The 18,136-nt window shown below is 41.3% G+C and overlaps 1 protein-coding gene across 1 annotated transcript in view; it reads right to left on the bottom strand.

The window, feature by feature from the left end:
• The window catches only part of GRK3 (G protein-coupled receptor kinase 3), a 183,471-nt gene that overhangs the window by 77,992 nt on the left and 87,343 nt on the right, over window positions 1-18,136 (bottom strand). The window contains exon 4 of the mRNA XM_031948769.1: window positions 4,686-4,787. Coding sequence (XP_031804629.1) covers window positions 4,686-4,787 — 102 coding nt within the window. The remainder of the gene's footprint in view (window positions 1-4,685; window positions 4,788-18,136) is intronic.

The raw sequence follows: 18,136 nt of genomic DNA, 5'->3' as shown, positions 1-18,136 counted from the left end.
TCTCATTAACAGGTCAATGGATAAGAAGGATCATGAGCACTAGCAAAAATCGAATCCAATAACATTTATCAAGCACATAGGAAGTTGAACTCCATTAACAACTCTTATTAATTTTAGTTCTCTTAAAAGAATAGCTTTTTCTTTTAAAAAACTACAGAAGGAAATACCTCTTGAGATTCTACAGTAATAGCAAAGGACCTCATGAAGGTAAGCTCAGAAATCTCACAAAAGCACATTTCTGATGGGCTAAAATCCATGACAAGAAAATTTCTAGACTGTCTCAATAACTAAGTAGTTCATGAGGTCCCTTTTCCTTTGTTCACCAAGAGGACCAACATGACATCATGACACCGGGGACAGGGTACAGTGTGTCATTCTGGCTGATCAGACCAATACAAGCTTGGAAGGCTGGAGAGCATTGTCCGTTGTCCAGAACCTGGGAAACCATGCCATCGTGAAACTGACGCACTGATGAACTTCTCTGAGCAACTGAATTCTGACATAATTTTCCATGAGCCCTCATGACTGACAGCGTCAAAGGCTTTGATCATATCTACAAGTGTTGTATACCTACCTCTGTTCTGCTCTTGGCATTTTTCCTGGAGTTGTCAAGCAGTAAACACCATATCGACTGTTCCTCGGCCCCTTCTGAAGCCACACTGGCTCTCAGGTGGATAACCTTTTTTAAGGGGTAGGCTCAGCCTATTGAGGAGGATTCTGACGAGAATCTCGCCAGCAATGCCTAAGAAACCCATCTGTGATTGTCACAGGGTGATCTATTCCTTTATAAGAATGGACAATGGAGGCATCCTCGAATTCCTGGGGCATAACTTCCTCTTGTCATATTTCATTCAGTCAGCTTTTGTATGAGCAATAGAGCCCTCCACCTTATAAATCTCAGCTGGAATAGAATCAGTACCTGGTGCTTTTCCACACGAACGTAGCCTAATGGCATTCAAAATGTCTTCTTCACTTGGAACTTCATCTAGGGAGAGATTGATTTCAACTTGAGATAAATGGTCAAAACCTTTAGCACTGACTGATGACGGTCTGTTGAGAACACTATGTTCAGTCCATCTCTCTAGGATCCTGTGCTTATCATGAATCAGTGTAGCACCATCAGCACTGTGTAAGTGAGAAGTGTCATAGACCTTTGGCCTATAAATAGCCTTCAGTGTATTATAAAAAGCAAAAAAAAAAAAGCATTATGCTTTGGATTGTTACTATCAACATAAAACTGAATTTCATCTGCCTTCTTATTGAGCCAAAAATCCTGCATTTCTCTAAGCTTCAATTGTACTTTACTTTTGATAGAATTGAATTCTACCTTCTTAGAGATGGATGAACTATCCTGCTGGTACACCCTGTGGAGTTCTCGTTTTTCATTTAGCAGCTTCCGAATTTCCCCATCATTTTCATCAACTAAATCTTGGATGTTTTAGAGTGCTCTGATTCAGATGAACAAATGCAGTGCTGCACACCAAATCTCTGAAAGCTGCTCACTCTTTCCATAAAATCCTCACAGCTGACAGTATCAAAACTACAAATGTGGTATACAGACCTCTGTTCTACTCCTAGCATTTGTCTTGGAGCTGTCAAGCACTAAACACCCTATCAACTGTTCCTCGGCCCTTTCTGAAACCACACTGGCTCTTAGGTAGGTGACCTTCATTGTTGTCAACTGTGCGTTGGCTCAACTTCCCCTCCAAGTTTGCAACAAACCGTTTCTCCCTCTCAGAGAAACACTCTAATTAATCTGTTGACATTACTTCCTCTGGTGGTCTTTCTGGCTTGGGGGGGTCACCATTTTTGTTAAATGAGAATATTCACCTTGGAGAGGCTAAGTCTAGGAACATTTCAGCACTCTGCACCAGACATTACCTCAGTCACTCTCTTTTCTTTACAATCACACAATCTATTAAATGCCAATGTTGGCTGTGAGAGTGTACCCTTGAAATTTTATTGCATTAAGTAAATGGAAGGCAGTATTAGTGATAACAAGGTCACGAGATGCACAAGTCTGTAATAGGGAATGACCATTGCTATTGCTGTTTCAACTCCATTCCTCCCAAGGACTCCCTGCCATGTCTTGGTCGTCTGAGCCTATTCTAGCATTAAAATCACTCAGAAGTGTAAGTTTGTCTTCTTTTGGCAAAATGATGATGAGGGTCTCCAGCACTTCATACAATTTTTCTTTATTCTCACCAGGGTTTGTCACGGTAGGAGCACAGATATTGATGGTGGTGCCGTGGCGTTTTCCTGCAAGTGGCAATCGCATTGACAGGAACCTGTCATTCACATCTTTTGGAAGGCATGTGAGATTGTTTAATAGATTAGTTTTGATTGCAAAACCTACACTAGCTTCATGGCACTCCCCTTATTGTGGCCACTCCAGAAAAACATCCAGTTCCTACATCGGTAAGCTGGCCTTCATTTGCCAGCAGTTTCACTTAGGGCTGCCATCTGAATATGATATCTGCTGAGTTCTCTCACAACACGAGCTATTCCTCTTTCAGGTCAAAATCTTCAGATTTTGTGTTGTCTCTAAGGGTGTGCACACTCATTTATCGATGGTAAACAGCTTTTCAGAAGTTTTTGAACATTTTTTAGTGTCTCTCTACTGGAGGGTGGGATCCCTACCTGCTTCCATAATCAAGTTAGGATTGGGTAAGCAGACAATTTTTAGGGCACCTTTTCCAGCCTCTTCCTCACACATGGAGGTGAGCAGTACAATCCTAAAGGCTGCTCAGACACCTACGAGGCTGCTGAATCCCACTGCTACTTCTAGTAATGGGCCCAGGCCTGGGCTGCCTGTGTGCAGCATTGTGACTACAATTCACAATGTATCTGCGTCTGTTGCTTCATCATTTTCACATTGCCACAGGGCTTTGAGGGTAAAAACAGTAAAATGGTACGTGTAATGTCTTTTGATTTGTATATAAATCGATTTAAGAAAGGATTGCACAAAATTATCAGCCTCCCTCTCTCTTCCAGAGCCACCACTGTCCAGTGGCAGGACAGAGTCCAGACTACTGGTGAGGGCTCGACATGCAGGGGATGACCTCAGCGTCTTTGATGTCTGACCAAGCTCCAAGTGCTCCACAACACCCACTTTCTTCCCTTCATGGCCATTGGAACAAATTGTTTTCATCTACCCATTCCACCAGGGGAAGTCTTTACATGCTTGGAGAAGACATCCCCCAATTCACTATAGGTAACCTTGGTTTAGCCCATTTGTGGAAATGGTTTACCAGGGTGTGGGCGCTGTACCTGCTACAGCTTCTTGAAGCCACAGGTGAAAGTTAAATGGATCAGATGGACACCAAAGGTGGAAAGCAGCCCTATAAAGGGCTCAGCAGCCCTCAGAGGTATTAATTTTCCTACTCTAATAACCATTTAAGTAGTTCAACACTTATCTAAGTGGTTCACTAACCATCCATTGGCTCAACTATCCTTTACTAAGTTGTTCATGAAATTCATCGAGGAAACTAGAAAATAAAGAAGCAGTTCCTCAAGAAATGTCACCTTTATTTACTGCTATTCAAATCTCCAGAAACCCACTATCCATGAGCATTAAAGGCTTCTTGAAAATCAAAGTACAATAAAATCATCTTCCTGCAACAAAGGAGTTTTCCCTAGGATTGAAATTCTTCCAAATCATGGATGCATTAAATTGCATTACCGTCATTTAAGTGCTAAGTGATTGCTCTGGTGAATGTTTTTAATGCGGAAACACTCTCCTGAAACATCACAGGTCAAACATTCAGATGGGACCTGCTATGCTGAGTTTGGTTTCTATAGGTTCGAGATGAAGATCAATGGATGAAAGGTCACAAATCTCTGGTTTCGAGCTCAGCTCCAACATCTAGTACCTGTTCAAACTTCAGGCAAGAAATGAGAAAATCTGATGGTGTTCATTGGAATCCTAACTAGCAGAGACCTTAGGGATGACCATGTCATGACCTTCTCACTTTCCACAATGAAAAAAATCTGAAGACCAAAGGAGACTTTTCCAAATAGTAAATGGCAAGGCCTGAAGGCCAATGTGGTGTTCCAGTGCTGGCTTCTGGGCTCTTCCTACCATATTACACTATCTCAGAGCACCAGCTGTGTCCTCTGGAAAACAGAAATACTATCTGCTTTCACAAGGACATCGTGGGGGAAATGCTTTGGAAGTTTTAAAGTGACACAGAAAGATGGGCGATTCCTGTTACCTATTAGGCAAAGCAATGATGCTCACTTTCCTGAGGACAATAATAACCACTTTAAACATACAATTGATTATAACTGTCATTATCAATTCATCACAGACAGTCTCTAAGACTGGCTGTCTGGCTTCACCCTCAAAATCCACTTTCAAATACTAAATAAGCTCACATTTCTTCAAATGAGTCTAAAATTTCAATTTCATTATTCAGATGAGTCTTCTCCCCAGCTAATCCAAATTAATAAGGCTTTCTTTTGATTATTTTTTTCCAGAGGAAATGATCAATTTCTGAAAATGGTACTGATGACAAACAATAGAAATTGCAAAAGAAAACCAGGAATAGCATCTCTCCTCAATCCTTGGTTTGCCATTGCACTTACGTACAACATGGAAACATTTTAAAGAATCTTATTCCAAAGGAAAACATTCCTTAGTACTAAGATAAGGCTCCAATCACATTAAAAAAGGAAATACTCACATGGGAAGAAGACAGAAGCTCCTTCATTATGAACGTGTCATAAATTTGCCGACTCCTTCGGAGACGTTCTTCTTCAGAATCAAGCTTTTCGTATTCTTTGATCTATATGTTAAAAAGTGGTCAGTGTCAGTCAGGTCGTTACTCTATCATTACACTGCTTAGCTGAAAGGGTTCATTAGTCACCATGGTGAGCCCCAGTCCCACAGGAGGTAAAATGGCTCCTTCCATAGAAACACTGGCCCTGATAACCATGCAATGATGATGTTCTACAATGTGACTTCATCTCAAAGATAGATTTGTCTTTTCCATAAATTCACTATCAATTAAATGGACACACATGAGACCAGGAACTAAAAGTCCCATTGGCACAAGGATTTTGTTCATCCTTACCGATTTCTCCATCTCATGAGCTGAAATTTGAGGTTGAGTGTAACTAAATGTGGATAGAGCACTAGACCTAGGATCAAGAAATCCTGAGTTCAATTCTAGTCTCAGACACTTACTGACTGTGTGATGTTGGGCACTTCACCCCTGCAATTTATTCATTTGTAAAACGGGTATAATGGCGCCTGCCTCCCAAGGCTGTGAGGATTTTAAAGAACTTTGCAAAACATAGTGTTATGTAAATGCTATTGATGTTAAGTCAGGATGCTACAAAAGCAAATCCATGGAAAATATTCATTCAATTCCAATCCTAGATTTTGAAAAGGAGCTGCAAGTCCCCACATGGACTTCTCTAAGAGTCATAGCACCACAATGACAAGCCAACTTTTGGACATGAATGAGTCACCCTACGTGGGCAGCTTTTCAAAGTTAGATGGTTCTGGTCTCAACTAGGAAAAAAATGTTCCTTTTCCAAAGATGGATTATTCTACATGTACTGGAGATTTCCAGATAAGAGCCTAATGACTCATTAAATAATTAAGTAGAGTTGGGAAATATGTAGCTTATATAGAAATGATCTCTATCCTTTTCCTCTGTTGGACAAGTAAAGAGAAGTTGAATATGGATCTGGGGAACTGTCACATTTACTCGCATTAAGAATAAGAAGTGCAGGTTAATCCAAGAATAATGGAAAGACACATGATGGCAGGAGAATGTAAGAAGAAGAAAGTACCACTACTGTGATGGAAAAGAATCTGTGTGTGAGCAGATGGGAAGGGAATGGAGAAACAGCAATCTTGTGATAAAAATCCACAGCAACTAGATGGACCACATGACTGCTACACTGGTGGCCACACAACATGAAAGAACTTCTAGGAAGGTTTTCAACATTTTGAATCCCATTAGGGAATTTTTGACCCATGGCACAGCAATAATTAGATCAGACGGGAAAGAATGAATAAGTTTCAGAATATTCAAAATATCAAAGACATCTTAGAGTTATTGGGCAAAGAAGTAGAAGGAAAGAACCAAAGACAATATGTGACTAATGGGAAGACTGTAACAATCAATGACTAATAATTATAAAGCAGGATAAAACATTCAGTCATGAGTTATTAAATGAATGAATCCACTAGAAAGAAAATCATGCAGCTGGTTTTTCTGCTTTAGAGTTTATTTAACAAATAGGATAAAATGGACTTAATACCATGATATAAAGAGTGTGAAGGTTACCTTAAATGATCAAACTCTCTAAAGAAAATGGATTAATGTAGAAACTTATCAGGACAAAACAACTGTGGAAAGCTAAGAATGTCTGTGTAATGACATATTGGAAAGTTGGAAACGAACCAAGCCGATTAATGATAATTCAAGACCCTGTTCTGGTCCTATAATAAAAATACATTTTGTAAATCATCATGAATCATCATAAAAGAGAAAAGAAGCTGAACATTTGAAAAGTAGTATACTGTTATCTTTTCAATTAGGAAAATTAAATTAGCCATTTTATATAGCAAGCAACCTTAGAATCGATGCATTATTACATCATGTAGCCTGCTACACAAATTTTATTTAAGAAAAACCAAAATGGTTAAAAACAATAACTAACGTGTATATAGTGCCTACAATATACCAAGCACTTAAAAGTATGATCTCTTATGATCCTTGCAACCATCCTGGAGTTCTATCATTATCTCCATTCTATAGTTGAGGAAACAGAGACAAACAGAAAGGATAATTGTCTGAGGCTGAATTTGAAGCCACAGCTTCTTGACTTGAGGATCAGTGTCTATCCACTGCACTATCTAACTCATGAAATCAAACCTTAGCTGCCAAAATGAGAGAGGGTTAGAGGCAGTTTACAGAGAACTGAGGTCAAACATAGAAATATGGCAGGCTTAGATGAATACCACAGATAAGAGGTCAATCAACATCAGCTTGAAAATCTATAATAAACAGGAAAGTCACTACCCGATGAAGCAGCTCATCCCATTTTAAATTAATATAACTGTTAGGAAATTCTTCCTTTTACTACAGAGCTAAAATCTCTCTCTTTTTAACTTCCACCCACAATCTCTCTTCCACATGACAGCCTTTCAAATATGGGAAGATGTCTATCCTATCCCCCTTAAATGGTTTCCTAAGACTACACATCCCCAGTCCTTCAGTGTTCCCATATTACATGCTTCTGAGTTCTGCATCACCGTGCTCAGCCCCCTCGTTCACATTTAAACTAGTCCACACCCAGTAAAGCACAGCAGAGAAGTCCGCCCAGGGCCAGCACACTGCGATTCCTAGTTTGGGGACCTACACAGCACTGGTTTTGTTGGTGGCCATATGGCCTGCTGACCCTGTCCAAAATATTCCCGTTTGGCATCAAATGCTGTTAAATAAGGACTCCCTGATACTGTACTTGGACAGTCAAGTCTTTGAGGGCAGCTCAATGACATCGCTCAGTGTCCTGGAAATATGTCTGATTCAGATTTTCACGTTCACCTGTCCACATCTTTTGGATTCCTTGTGCTGCCATCTGGGAGCCACCCAAGCTTTGTGTAATGCATAGATTTTATAAGTATGCTTTCTGTATCTCCACCCAAGTCTTCATCAAAATGTTCAATAATTCCAAGAACTCCCTATAGGAGCCATTAATCCAACATTCTTGGGGAACAGTCATTCATTAGCTAATAATCAACTTAATCATATTATCATATATCCCACATTTTGCCAATTTGCCCACAAGGCTATCACCAGAGACTATCAGATGATGCTGACATTCAGACAAAGCATCCCCTCCCCGCCAAACTTCCGAGATCTACCCAGTCGTTATTCATCGAAGTAAGGATAAATCTGTGCTAGCTTGCAGAGATCACGGCTTCCCTTAGGTGTCCCATGCAACACCCCTTAAGTAACTTGTTCTGCAGTTTTGTGAAGGGAGAAGCAATCAGCAGGCATTCATGCCTAAGCTCCCGGCGCTGTCCAGAGTGCTGGGCTGACAAGGACCAAAAGGTGGGTCCTTGTTTCCAGGACCTTACTTTGTAGTCGAGGTAATGACAGGTACCCATTTATGCACTACAGAAGTAATACAAAAGACAGAAGTTAGTTTAGAGAAAGCATTAGCAGTCAGGCTAATAAGAAAAGGCTTCAGGTAGAAGAATCTGCTTGAGCTGAATCTTAAAATAAAGGATTCTACAAAGGAGCGGAAATCCACTCCAGACCATAAGGGATCAGTACAGAAGTATGGAGACTGCATTTGAATGAACCCAAGAGTGCAAGAAGTGAAATAATATATAAGAAAGTTCATAGAAAGGTAGATGGGAATCAAGTTGTAAAGGTCTCCAAAGGATGGTGACATGGTCAGATCTGTTCTTAAGAAATCAAGGCCCCGATGCTGGGCCGAGTGGTTACAAGTACAAAGAATGGAAGCCCCCAACTCCTAAGAAGCTTGTGTTGTCTCAAGGGAGCAAACAAATACAAAAACAGACAGCACAAATATCAACTTAATAAGTACAAATCAACACAGTGTGGTCAAGCAACAGGAAGGATCAAGAAAGGTTTCATGCAAAAGAAGCCTGAGTTACATCTTGAAGAGGGAGACATACTTCAGGTCATTTCAGGCATGGGGAACAGTCAGAGCAGAGGTAAAGAGAGTTCTGTGGGAGGAACACAGCAAGGGCCCATTTGGCTGGATTGCAGTATGTGGGAAGGAAAGTAACATTCAACTAGACTAGAAAGAGAGGCTGGAAGCAAGTTATATGAGATTTAAAAGCTAAACAGGGGAGTTTTATATTTGATCCAAGAGACAATAGTAAACCATGGGAGTTAACTGAGTAGGAGGCACATGGTCAGACAGGCAGCACTTAAGGAAAATTACTTTGGCAGCAATATGTAGGATGGGCTCAAATAAGGAGAGATTTGAAGCAGAAGGATCAGTTGGGAAGTAATTGCAAGTCTTTGAGAGAAGTATTAAGGGCCTAAACTAATGAATTATATGGAAAAGATATTTGGAAGATAAGTGATTTGTTCACTGGTTGAATATATGAGGTGTGGAAGAGTTAGGAGTCCAAATTAATGCCAAGATTACCTGTTAGACTGACAAGATGATAAGAATCTTTGAAGAATTACTTTGGCATTTATTTAGAATGGCAATTTTTTTAGGTATGGGGCTCCCAGGAATTCCTGAGACTCTTACAAGGAGTCTGCAAGGTCAAAATTATTTTCATAATAATGCTCAGATGTCTTAATATCTCAAATAGCAAATTAGATATTAAGATATTAATATCTTAGATATTAATCCATATAAATAAAATTACCTTGGAGTCTTTGATAATTTTAAGAGTGTAAATCAGGGGTCCTCAAACTTTTAAAATAGGGGGCCAGGTCACTGTCCCTCAGACTGTTGGAGGGCCGGACTATAGTAAAAACAGAAACTTTGTTGTGTGGTCCTTTAAATAAAGAAACTTCATATCCCTGGGTAAGTGGGATAAACGTCCTCAGCTGCTGCATCTGGCCCACTGGCCGTAGTTTGAGGACCCCTGGTGTAAAGGAATCCTCAAACCCCAACATTTGAAAATTACTGATGGTAGTTGGTAGCTCCCTCCCCTTGAAGTAGAAAGACTAATCAGGAAACTTCTTCCATGGTGAAAACAAGAGACAACAAGGACCTGAGCTAAAGTGATGTTTGCTTAAGTAGAAAGTATGGAAGGTAAAAATGGTAAACTTAGGCACCTAAATATATATTGGGGTGTGTGTGTGTGTGTGTATGTGTGTGTGTGTGTGTGTGTGTGTGTGTGTGTGTTTGTGTGTGTGTGTATATTGAAGTTAGAGCAAGTGAGGAATTTAGGACATTAAAGTTGCAAATCTTTGAGACTGGAAAGATGGTGGTATTTTGAATAGAAATAGGGAGATTTGGAAGATGTATGGGTACTAGGAGAAAGATAATGATTTATGCTTTTGAAATGTCGGTTTGAATTATTAATGGGACATTGAATTAGAAATGTCCAATAGGGAGCTGGTGATATGAAACACAGACTGGGTTTGGATATGGCTCTTGAGACACCTGTTTAGATATGATCATTAGCCCATGGAAGCTGAAGTCACTAAATAAGAGAAGAGATGGGAAAAAGGATAGAGGACAGTCTTGAGATACATAGTCAGTGGGGGAAGTGACGGGATGATCATCCAGCAAGGGAGACCGTGTAGGAGAAACATAGTGATGATTGCATGGGACATCCATCTAACTAATACTTTAGGTTTGCAAATCACATTAATTTCTTTGAGCCTTACAACAACTTATAAAATTATTCCCCTCACTTCACAGATATGAAAACTAAGATTGAGAGAGATTATGTTAGGCAGATTTTGGTTAGATACAAGGAAAACTTTCTAACAATTAAAGCTTTCCCAAAGTGCAGTGGATTTCCTCAAAATGTAGTACATTATTCTTTCAAGGCTTTTGAGCAAAGGCTTAATGGGCTATTTAAAAGCAGATACAGACTGGGCTAAATGGCCACTGAGAAGAAACCTTTCAACTCCCTCTTTGTGATTCTGAGATTTGCTCAAAAGTATCTGAGGCCAGGATTTTAACTGACTTCAAGTATAACAGCTAGTATCATTATGGCTGTCTCCTTTTTCTTCATCTTCATCTTCATCTCATCTAGAGCCTTCCTAGCACACTCCCTTCTCATCTTTGTCTCCCAAGAACAGGTAGCCCTTCTCTTTCCCAAAGGTGACCCCTTTAAGTGCACAATTGATTCCATTCCATCCCATCTTCTGCAGCAGACTGCCTCCTCTATCACCCCCACTCTCTACCTTCCCTTAAGTCTCTCTCTTTCTGTTTCCTTGCCTACTCGCAAACATGCCCATGTTTTCCCCTCCTCCAAAAACCCTCACTTGGTCCTTCCATACCTGCTGTCATTCCATATATCTTTTCCCAACTGAAATCACATGTTTTACAGGAAGACTTTACCAACTATTATTAATTCTAGTGCCTTCCTTCTGTTCATTTTCCCCCTATTTATCTTGTGTATAGGTTGTTTTATATATATATATTTTTGAATGTTATCTCTTCCATTATTAAATTGTAAGTTCCTTAAAGGCAGGGACTATTTTCTGCCTCTTTTTGTATCCTCAGCACTTAGCAGAGCACCTGGCATATAAAAAGTGTTTAATAAATGTTTACTGGTTGATTATCGATTGGCTGGTGGATAGACTGTTAGATCCACCAGGGCAGTAGAGGTTTCATTTACTGGCCTTTCTACCTCAGGCAGTATCTAGGCATAATGCTTTTGTATTTAAAGACTTGTAATGTATGTTGGGCAAATCAAGTCATCAATCTTATTTATTTTGATTCTATCATTCTGTGACTCTAAAATTCTGTGGACTCTAACTAGTCCACTTTCTGTGTGTTGATACTTCAAACAATACTTATCTTCCACATAAAATATCATTTCATCAATAACATGAAAAAAGTTTGATTTCATCATCTCTCCTGACTTCATGTAGAACACTTGATGTTCCATGTCCATTCTAAGAAAGCTGGATGTTGTCACAAAACATGATCACCAGCAGATTCTGTCTTTTCTTCAGTAAATGTATTTTCTGTGCTCTGGTGTACTGGAAATTAACTACATTGTCTACACATGGGAAACTAACTACTTTGTCTACACAGTGAAACTGCCTCAAGACATCTTTTGCTTAGGATTTTAATCTGTAAAATGAGACCATGATTCTACTATATGACTAAAATGGTCATGTTAACTACTCTTCAAAAGCACATTTCCATTTTTAGTAGAATCGGGATTGATTATTCGCTACCTGGCAACAAAATTAAGTTTTTTCTTCCTTTCCAACATTGGCAACCCTTGTTTGGAGAAGAGGAGGCAAGTGGAACAGATGGAAGAGGCACGGTCAAGATAAAAGAATATAAAAAAACTCTTTAAAAAAATGTTAAGAGTTGGTGGAATGGAGTACTAAGTAACTTCATATTATGTGGAAACCTCAAATGGGGAATTTCAGCTGTGTGACATCATGTGATAGAAGACAGCATCTGCTCATTGATTCAATCTGACACATTTATTTAGAACAACTAGGTTCAAAGCAGTTTGCTAGACCTTGGCAAAGACAGAAAGATTAAATAAGGCACAATTCCTGCCCTGAGTTTACATCCACTAGAAGAAACACCACATACACAAACATGCCCAAATATGAAATATCTCTGGGCCACATGCCTAGAGATGGGAATGAAGTCCTTGGGATCCGAGGAGTTCTTTCCAGGTCATCAGTTGTGAGCTCTCCTGTGACTGATGAGTTGACTAAATATTGAACAGAAGATTTTAAGAAAGGTAGGTGCAAACTAAACATTCTATGTAATATGAGAAAGAATAGATCATTTTTGACTTGAGGCTATCAGAGAAGGTTCCATGGAGGAAATGATATTTGCCCTGGAAAGATGGAAGATGCTGAATGATTGAGTGTAGCATTATTTTTACAGTGGTTTGATTATAAAGTTTAAGTATCCCAAAGAATAATTAAAATAATAATTTTAAAAATAATAAATAAAACAAGTGGAGCTGACTAACCCAAGCAGAAAAGATGGGAGGAAGCTAAACTCTGGGAGTCTATAGTCATATATAATCAAGAGAATTCCTCATCTTTCCCACTCTTATTCCTCCCCCATCCTTCCAGTTACTAGGTCCAAATCATCCTCCACTCCTTGCCCTCCCCCTCAACCCACATCTAGCTTATCAGTTGCCACCTCCTCTTTCTCTGTTCACCGCCGCCACTCTGGGTCAGGCCTTAATCCTGTGATAAGAGATTCACTCCATCATTAAATAGAAAATTTCAATCATTCAGGACCACCAAGAAGATGGATGTCAAAAGTTGGGTAAAGCAACTGGAAGGTGAGGAGTTAAGTGTGTCAATCAAACTATTTGCCCCGCTTCAAGTTCCCACTAGAACACACCAGGCTGCTAACATATTTAGCCACTATAGGGTTTTATTCTTCAACAGAAATCAAACATATGGTTTGACAAAGGACAGAAAGCCACTTTAAAATTAGACCAAACCAGGATTTCCTAGAGGGATCAGCATTTCAGAGCTGGAGACACATAAGGACTCATCTAATCTCATCATGCTGCCGTGTCTACAGAAAAGGAAGTCAATGGCATAGATGCTGAATTTGCTTCAGTCAATCACACCAGTCAACAGGCATTAATTAGGCACCTCCTGTGTTCCGGGCACTCTGCTAAGTCCTAAGGATACAAAGAAAGGACTTAGACAGTCTCTGCTCATAAGGAGCTCAGTCTAATAAAGAAGACCACATGGAAATAATTATATAGAAACAAGACTTAGACAGGATAAATTGGAGATAATCAAGAGAGGAGACCCTGAGCTCTACAGGTACTTCTGTCCACTGGGTAGGTTTGAGCCTATTTGTGCAATGCCCTTCCAGTCAAATCCTTCCTTCCCCTCCCCCCAGACCCCCACCCCGACCATTGTCTTCAAGCTGTGTCTTTAAGCCTGCTTGGCTCTCAATCACTCCCAGAAGGGTGTGCATGAAGGCTCACGTCTGCTTCTGCCTTCTAGGGCACCTTTGGTGTCAAATCTCTAGTCTCAATGCTTTCTGATTCCCTGAATAAATGTGATCTCTCCTTAGTCCCACCTATCTTGTTGGCCCCTGATAACTAGTCCACTTCCTGTCTTTAGAGGATTTAGTCAATTCATCAGCCACAGGAGAGCTTACCACTGGTGACCTTTAAGGAACTCCTCGGATCCCAAGGGCTTCATTCCCATCTCTAGGCCTGTGGCCCAGAGATATTTCATACTTGGACATGGCCCCAAGAGAATTCCTCATCTTTCCCACTCTTATTCCTCCCCCATCCTTCCAGTTACTAGGTCCAAATCATCCTCCACTCCTTGCCGTCCCCCTCAACCCACATCTAGCTTATCAGTTGCCACCTCCTCTTTCTCTGTTCACCGCCACCATTCTGGGTCAGGCCTTAAGAGCCGCTTGTCTGGACTACTACCATAGTCTCCCATTTGGTCTACGTGCCTCAGGTCTCCCTGCTCCTATCTGTGTTCCCTAACACAGGGCTGCTCACTTCTCCCTGCCATAAACTGCAAGGGCTCCATCACTTCTAAGCTCAAGGGTTTCCATCATCTGGCCCAAACTAACCTATCCATACTCATTCTGCATTATTTCCTGTCAAACACCTCAAAACCAGCCAAACTCGCCCTTCTTGCTCTTCCTCCCAAAACATTCCCCACCTCTGCCCTGGCTGTTCCCTCTACCTCTCTGAAGGCTTCATTTTCTCTGAACCTTTTGTGATCCTCCCCATTATCAGTGGCTTTCCCTCTCAAAATTAGCTGGGATTTAATCTACCTATAACTACATACAGACAAATCATCTCTTCCAACAGACTATAAATCCCCTGAGAACAAGGACATTTTCACTTTTGCTTTTGTATCTCCAATACATAGCACAGGGCTGGGCACAGGGTTGATGCTTCCTGTAGAAAATGGAATTTTAGCTGAGACTTAAAGGAAGCCAAGGAGGCTGTGGTTGGAGTGGAGAAAGCAAAATGTCACAGGTACAGAGGATAAGTGGAGAGAATGCCTGGAACTGAGAAGCAGAGGGTCCTTCTGAAACAGCCCGAAGGCCGGTGTCCCTGAATCAAAGAGACTGTGGAGGTCTGTGTAAGGTGGGAGAAGGCTGACACAGGAAGGGACTAGGTTATGAAGGGATATGAATGACTAACAGAGCCCTTTGTATTTGCTTATGGAAACAACAGGAGCCAATGGAGTTTGCTGACTTGAGTTTTAGGAAAATCACTTGTGTGGCTGAAGATAGACAGGAGCAGGGACAGACCTCAAGCCGGCAGACTCCCCAGCAGCCACTGCAATAATCCAGGCACAAGCCAATGCACCCAAGGTGGGCACAGTGTCAGAGGAGAGAAGGGACACATTTGCGAGATGGTGCAAAGGTAAAATAGATGGGTCTTGGCCACAGAGTAGACACCAGGGAGGATCCAGGAGACCCCTGGGTTGGGAGCCTTAGGGACAGGGAGAACAGTGGAAGTCAAAGGGAAGGTAGAAGACCAGGAGGGGGAGGGAAATAATGAGGTCTGTTTTGGACATACTGAGTTGAAGATGTCTACTAAACTTCCAGTTTGAGATGTCTGAATGATAATTGGAGATGAGAGATTGGAGGTTAGCAGAGAGATTGGGACAGAATAGATAAGATTTGAGAATCATCAGCATAGGGATGGTCATTAAATCCATGGGAGCTGAAGGGATCCCCAAGTGAAATATAATAGAGGGAGAAGAAAAGAGGACAGAACACTGAAGGAACCTACAGTTAGAGGTCATGATCTGGAAAAGGATCAGCAAGGAAGACAGAGAAGTCAGAGAAATAGGAGGAAAACCAGGGAGAGGGATGTCCTAGAAAGCTAGAAAAAAAAAGAAAATATCAAAGAGAGATTAAGGAGAATGACGTTTGAGAAAAGGCCATTAGATATGGGAACTAAGCAATCATTATTAACTCTAAAGTCAGAGAAGACAGATTGTAGGGGTTAATAAGACAGTGGGAGGAAAAAAGTAGAGGTACTATTGTAGACAGTATTTTCAAGTAATTTAGCCACAGAGGGAAAAAGAAATATAGGACAAGAGTTATTGGAAGGATCAAGTGAAAGGTTTTGTTCAAGATGGGGAAACATGGGCATCTTTGCAGGCAGTAGGAAATGAGCCATTAAAAAGGAAGAGATTGAAAATAAACAAAAGAGTGGGGAAGACTGAGGGGGCAATCTATTCAGGAAAATGGGATAGAATGGAGTCATTTGAACAAGTAGAGGGAACACCCTTGGTTAAGGAATTAGGCCACTTCATCATGTGAGACTGCAGGGGAGAGTGGCCAAAGACACCTGCGGGATAAGAAATGAGGAAAAGGAGAGAAGAAAGAGTTCGTTGTGAATGGCCTCAATCAAAGTTCTCAACTAAGACAGAAATGGAAGGTTTGATGAGAAAGGATGAAAAAGTCTGGAAGAGCCTTGGTGAAGAGCAGGAAAGTGAACCGATCCAAGAGGTAGATATAGCAGGATTGCTGAGAGGCAGGGAGGGCCCAGGCAAGGTCATGTAACAGGTCCAGTCAGAACAGCGGAGTGCTCATCTCCACCACCTACAACCCACGTGTAGGAGCAAAGATGACGAATGGTGGGGGTGACCCAAGGCTGGGTATAACTGGTAATATGATAAGGGGTCAGGGAGGGGGATGGCATAGAGTTGAACTGGTTCACAGGAGTCAAGATGGAGAGAAGAGAAGAGAGTGACTAGTGCAGGAGAGGGGGCCTGGGAAAAAAGTGAGAGGTCAAAGGACTGGAAGTCATGGAGGAAGGGTAGGGTAATGTAAAGGAAGGCAAAAGAGAAGTGAAAAGCCAACAGATTATGGTCAGAGAAGGGCATTTCAGGATTCTTGAACATGAGGGTGATAATTGTGGGTGATGGCAAGATCAGTAGGATGGCCATCTTGAAGTACAGCTAAGGGAGAGTGGAAAAGTAGCTCAAGGGAGGGTGACAGATTGAGGAACATAACAGTTGAATAACTGAGGGAGAATCAATACATAGTATGAAGGCAGGAGTCGGGGAGGAGGGGAAAAATGCAAGCCATGTTATCAAATTCACTGAGGAAGGAAAGGGAATAACCTGGAAGTCTGTAGACAACAGCTGCCAGGATTTTGGTAGGGTAGAAAATGGAAAAAGCATAAACCTGGGGCAGCTAGGTGGTGCCATGGATAGAGCACCAGCCCTGAAATCAGGAGGACCTGAGTTCAAATCTGCACCTCAGACACTTAACACTTCCTGCTGTGTGACCCTGGGCAAGTCATTTACCCCAATTGCCTCAACAAAAAAGAAAAAGCATAAACCTCAAAGGAAAAAAGGTTTTTGGCAGAATGGCAAAGGAAAAGAATCTAAAAGTGGCAATGGGAGCAAGGAATATTCTAACTCCCCCCACTCCAACCAGAGAGCTGAGAAGAATGAGTAAAGGGGCAGCAAGGACTAGGAAGAGTGGCCAGAAGGGAACCAAGTCTCAGTAAGAGCCAGGAGATGAAAGAGATGGAAGAGGAAAACATTTAAGAAGGAATGTTTGTTGCCTATGGAACAGGGATTCCAGGAGGCATAATGGAAGGAGTGGACAGAGTTAGGATTACGTTTTGGGATGGGAATGAGGAATCAGTAGTAGAGGGTATGAACTAGAGTTTGGAAGATGATCTGTAGGAGTTCAGAGTCCCAGGGATGTAAAGGGCACAAGCAGGTGTGAGAATGTTCTTCCCTGACGCCATTTCTCTATCTTTGAAGGACCAGGACAGCAAGAGCCAGAAGCCTGAAGTCAAAGGAAGGTTCTCCACATTCAAATAATTTTTCAACTCCCATGTGGGCCTGTTTTCCTATAATTGGCTACTGCCTGGTTCCCTGCCACAAGTTTGCCCCCACTGCAGGCTCCTCTGTTGTCTAGGGCGATCTTCCTAATGTATAGCTCTGATCCTGTCACTGCCCACTTCATAAATCCACTGGTTCCCTATTACCTCCAAAATCACATAGAAAAATGGGTGTTCAAAACCCGTTCCCACTTTTCCTATCTTTCTTACACTTTATTCACCTTCACACACTCGGCCATTCAGACACTGGCCTCCTGGTTATTTTTGGAATGAGACATTCGTTCCATCTCCAGATTCCAGGCATTTTCACCCGGTGTCCCAGAATGCTCTCCCTCACTGTCCCACCGCCACCCCCAGCCCTTTCTGACTTCCTTGGCTTCATTCAAGTATCAAGTAAAATCTCAGCTTCTGCAGGAAGTCTTTCCCTAGCTCCTTTCATGCTAATAAAACAGCTTCTTTTGACCACTTCCATTGTATCTTGCACATTTTTTGTTTTTACATATTTGGATGTATATTATCTCTTCCATTATTCTGAGCTCCTTGAGAGCAGGGACTGTTTCTTGCCTTTCTTTGTATCCTAAAAGCTTGGCAGAATGCCTAGTACATAGGAGTAGATTGCTAAATGGCTACTAACTGACC

This window comes from Sarcophilus harrisii, chromosome 1 (genome assembly GCF_902635505.1).
Source record: "Sarcophilus harrisii chromosome 1, mSarHar1.11, whole genome shotgun sequence".
NCBI lineage: Eukaryota > Metazoa > Chordata > Mammalia > Dasyuromorphia > Dasyuridae > Sarcophilus > Sarcophilus harrisii.
This window is presented reverse-complemented; position numbering and strand designations above follow the sequence as displayed.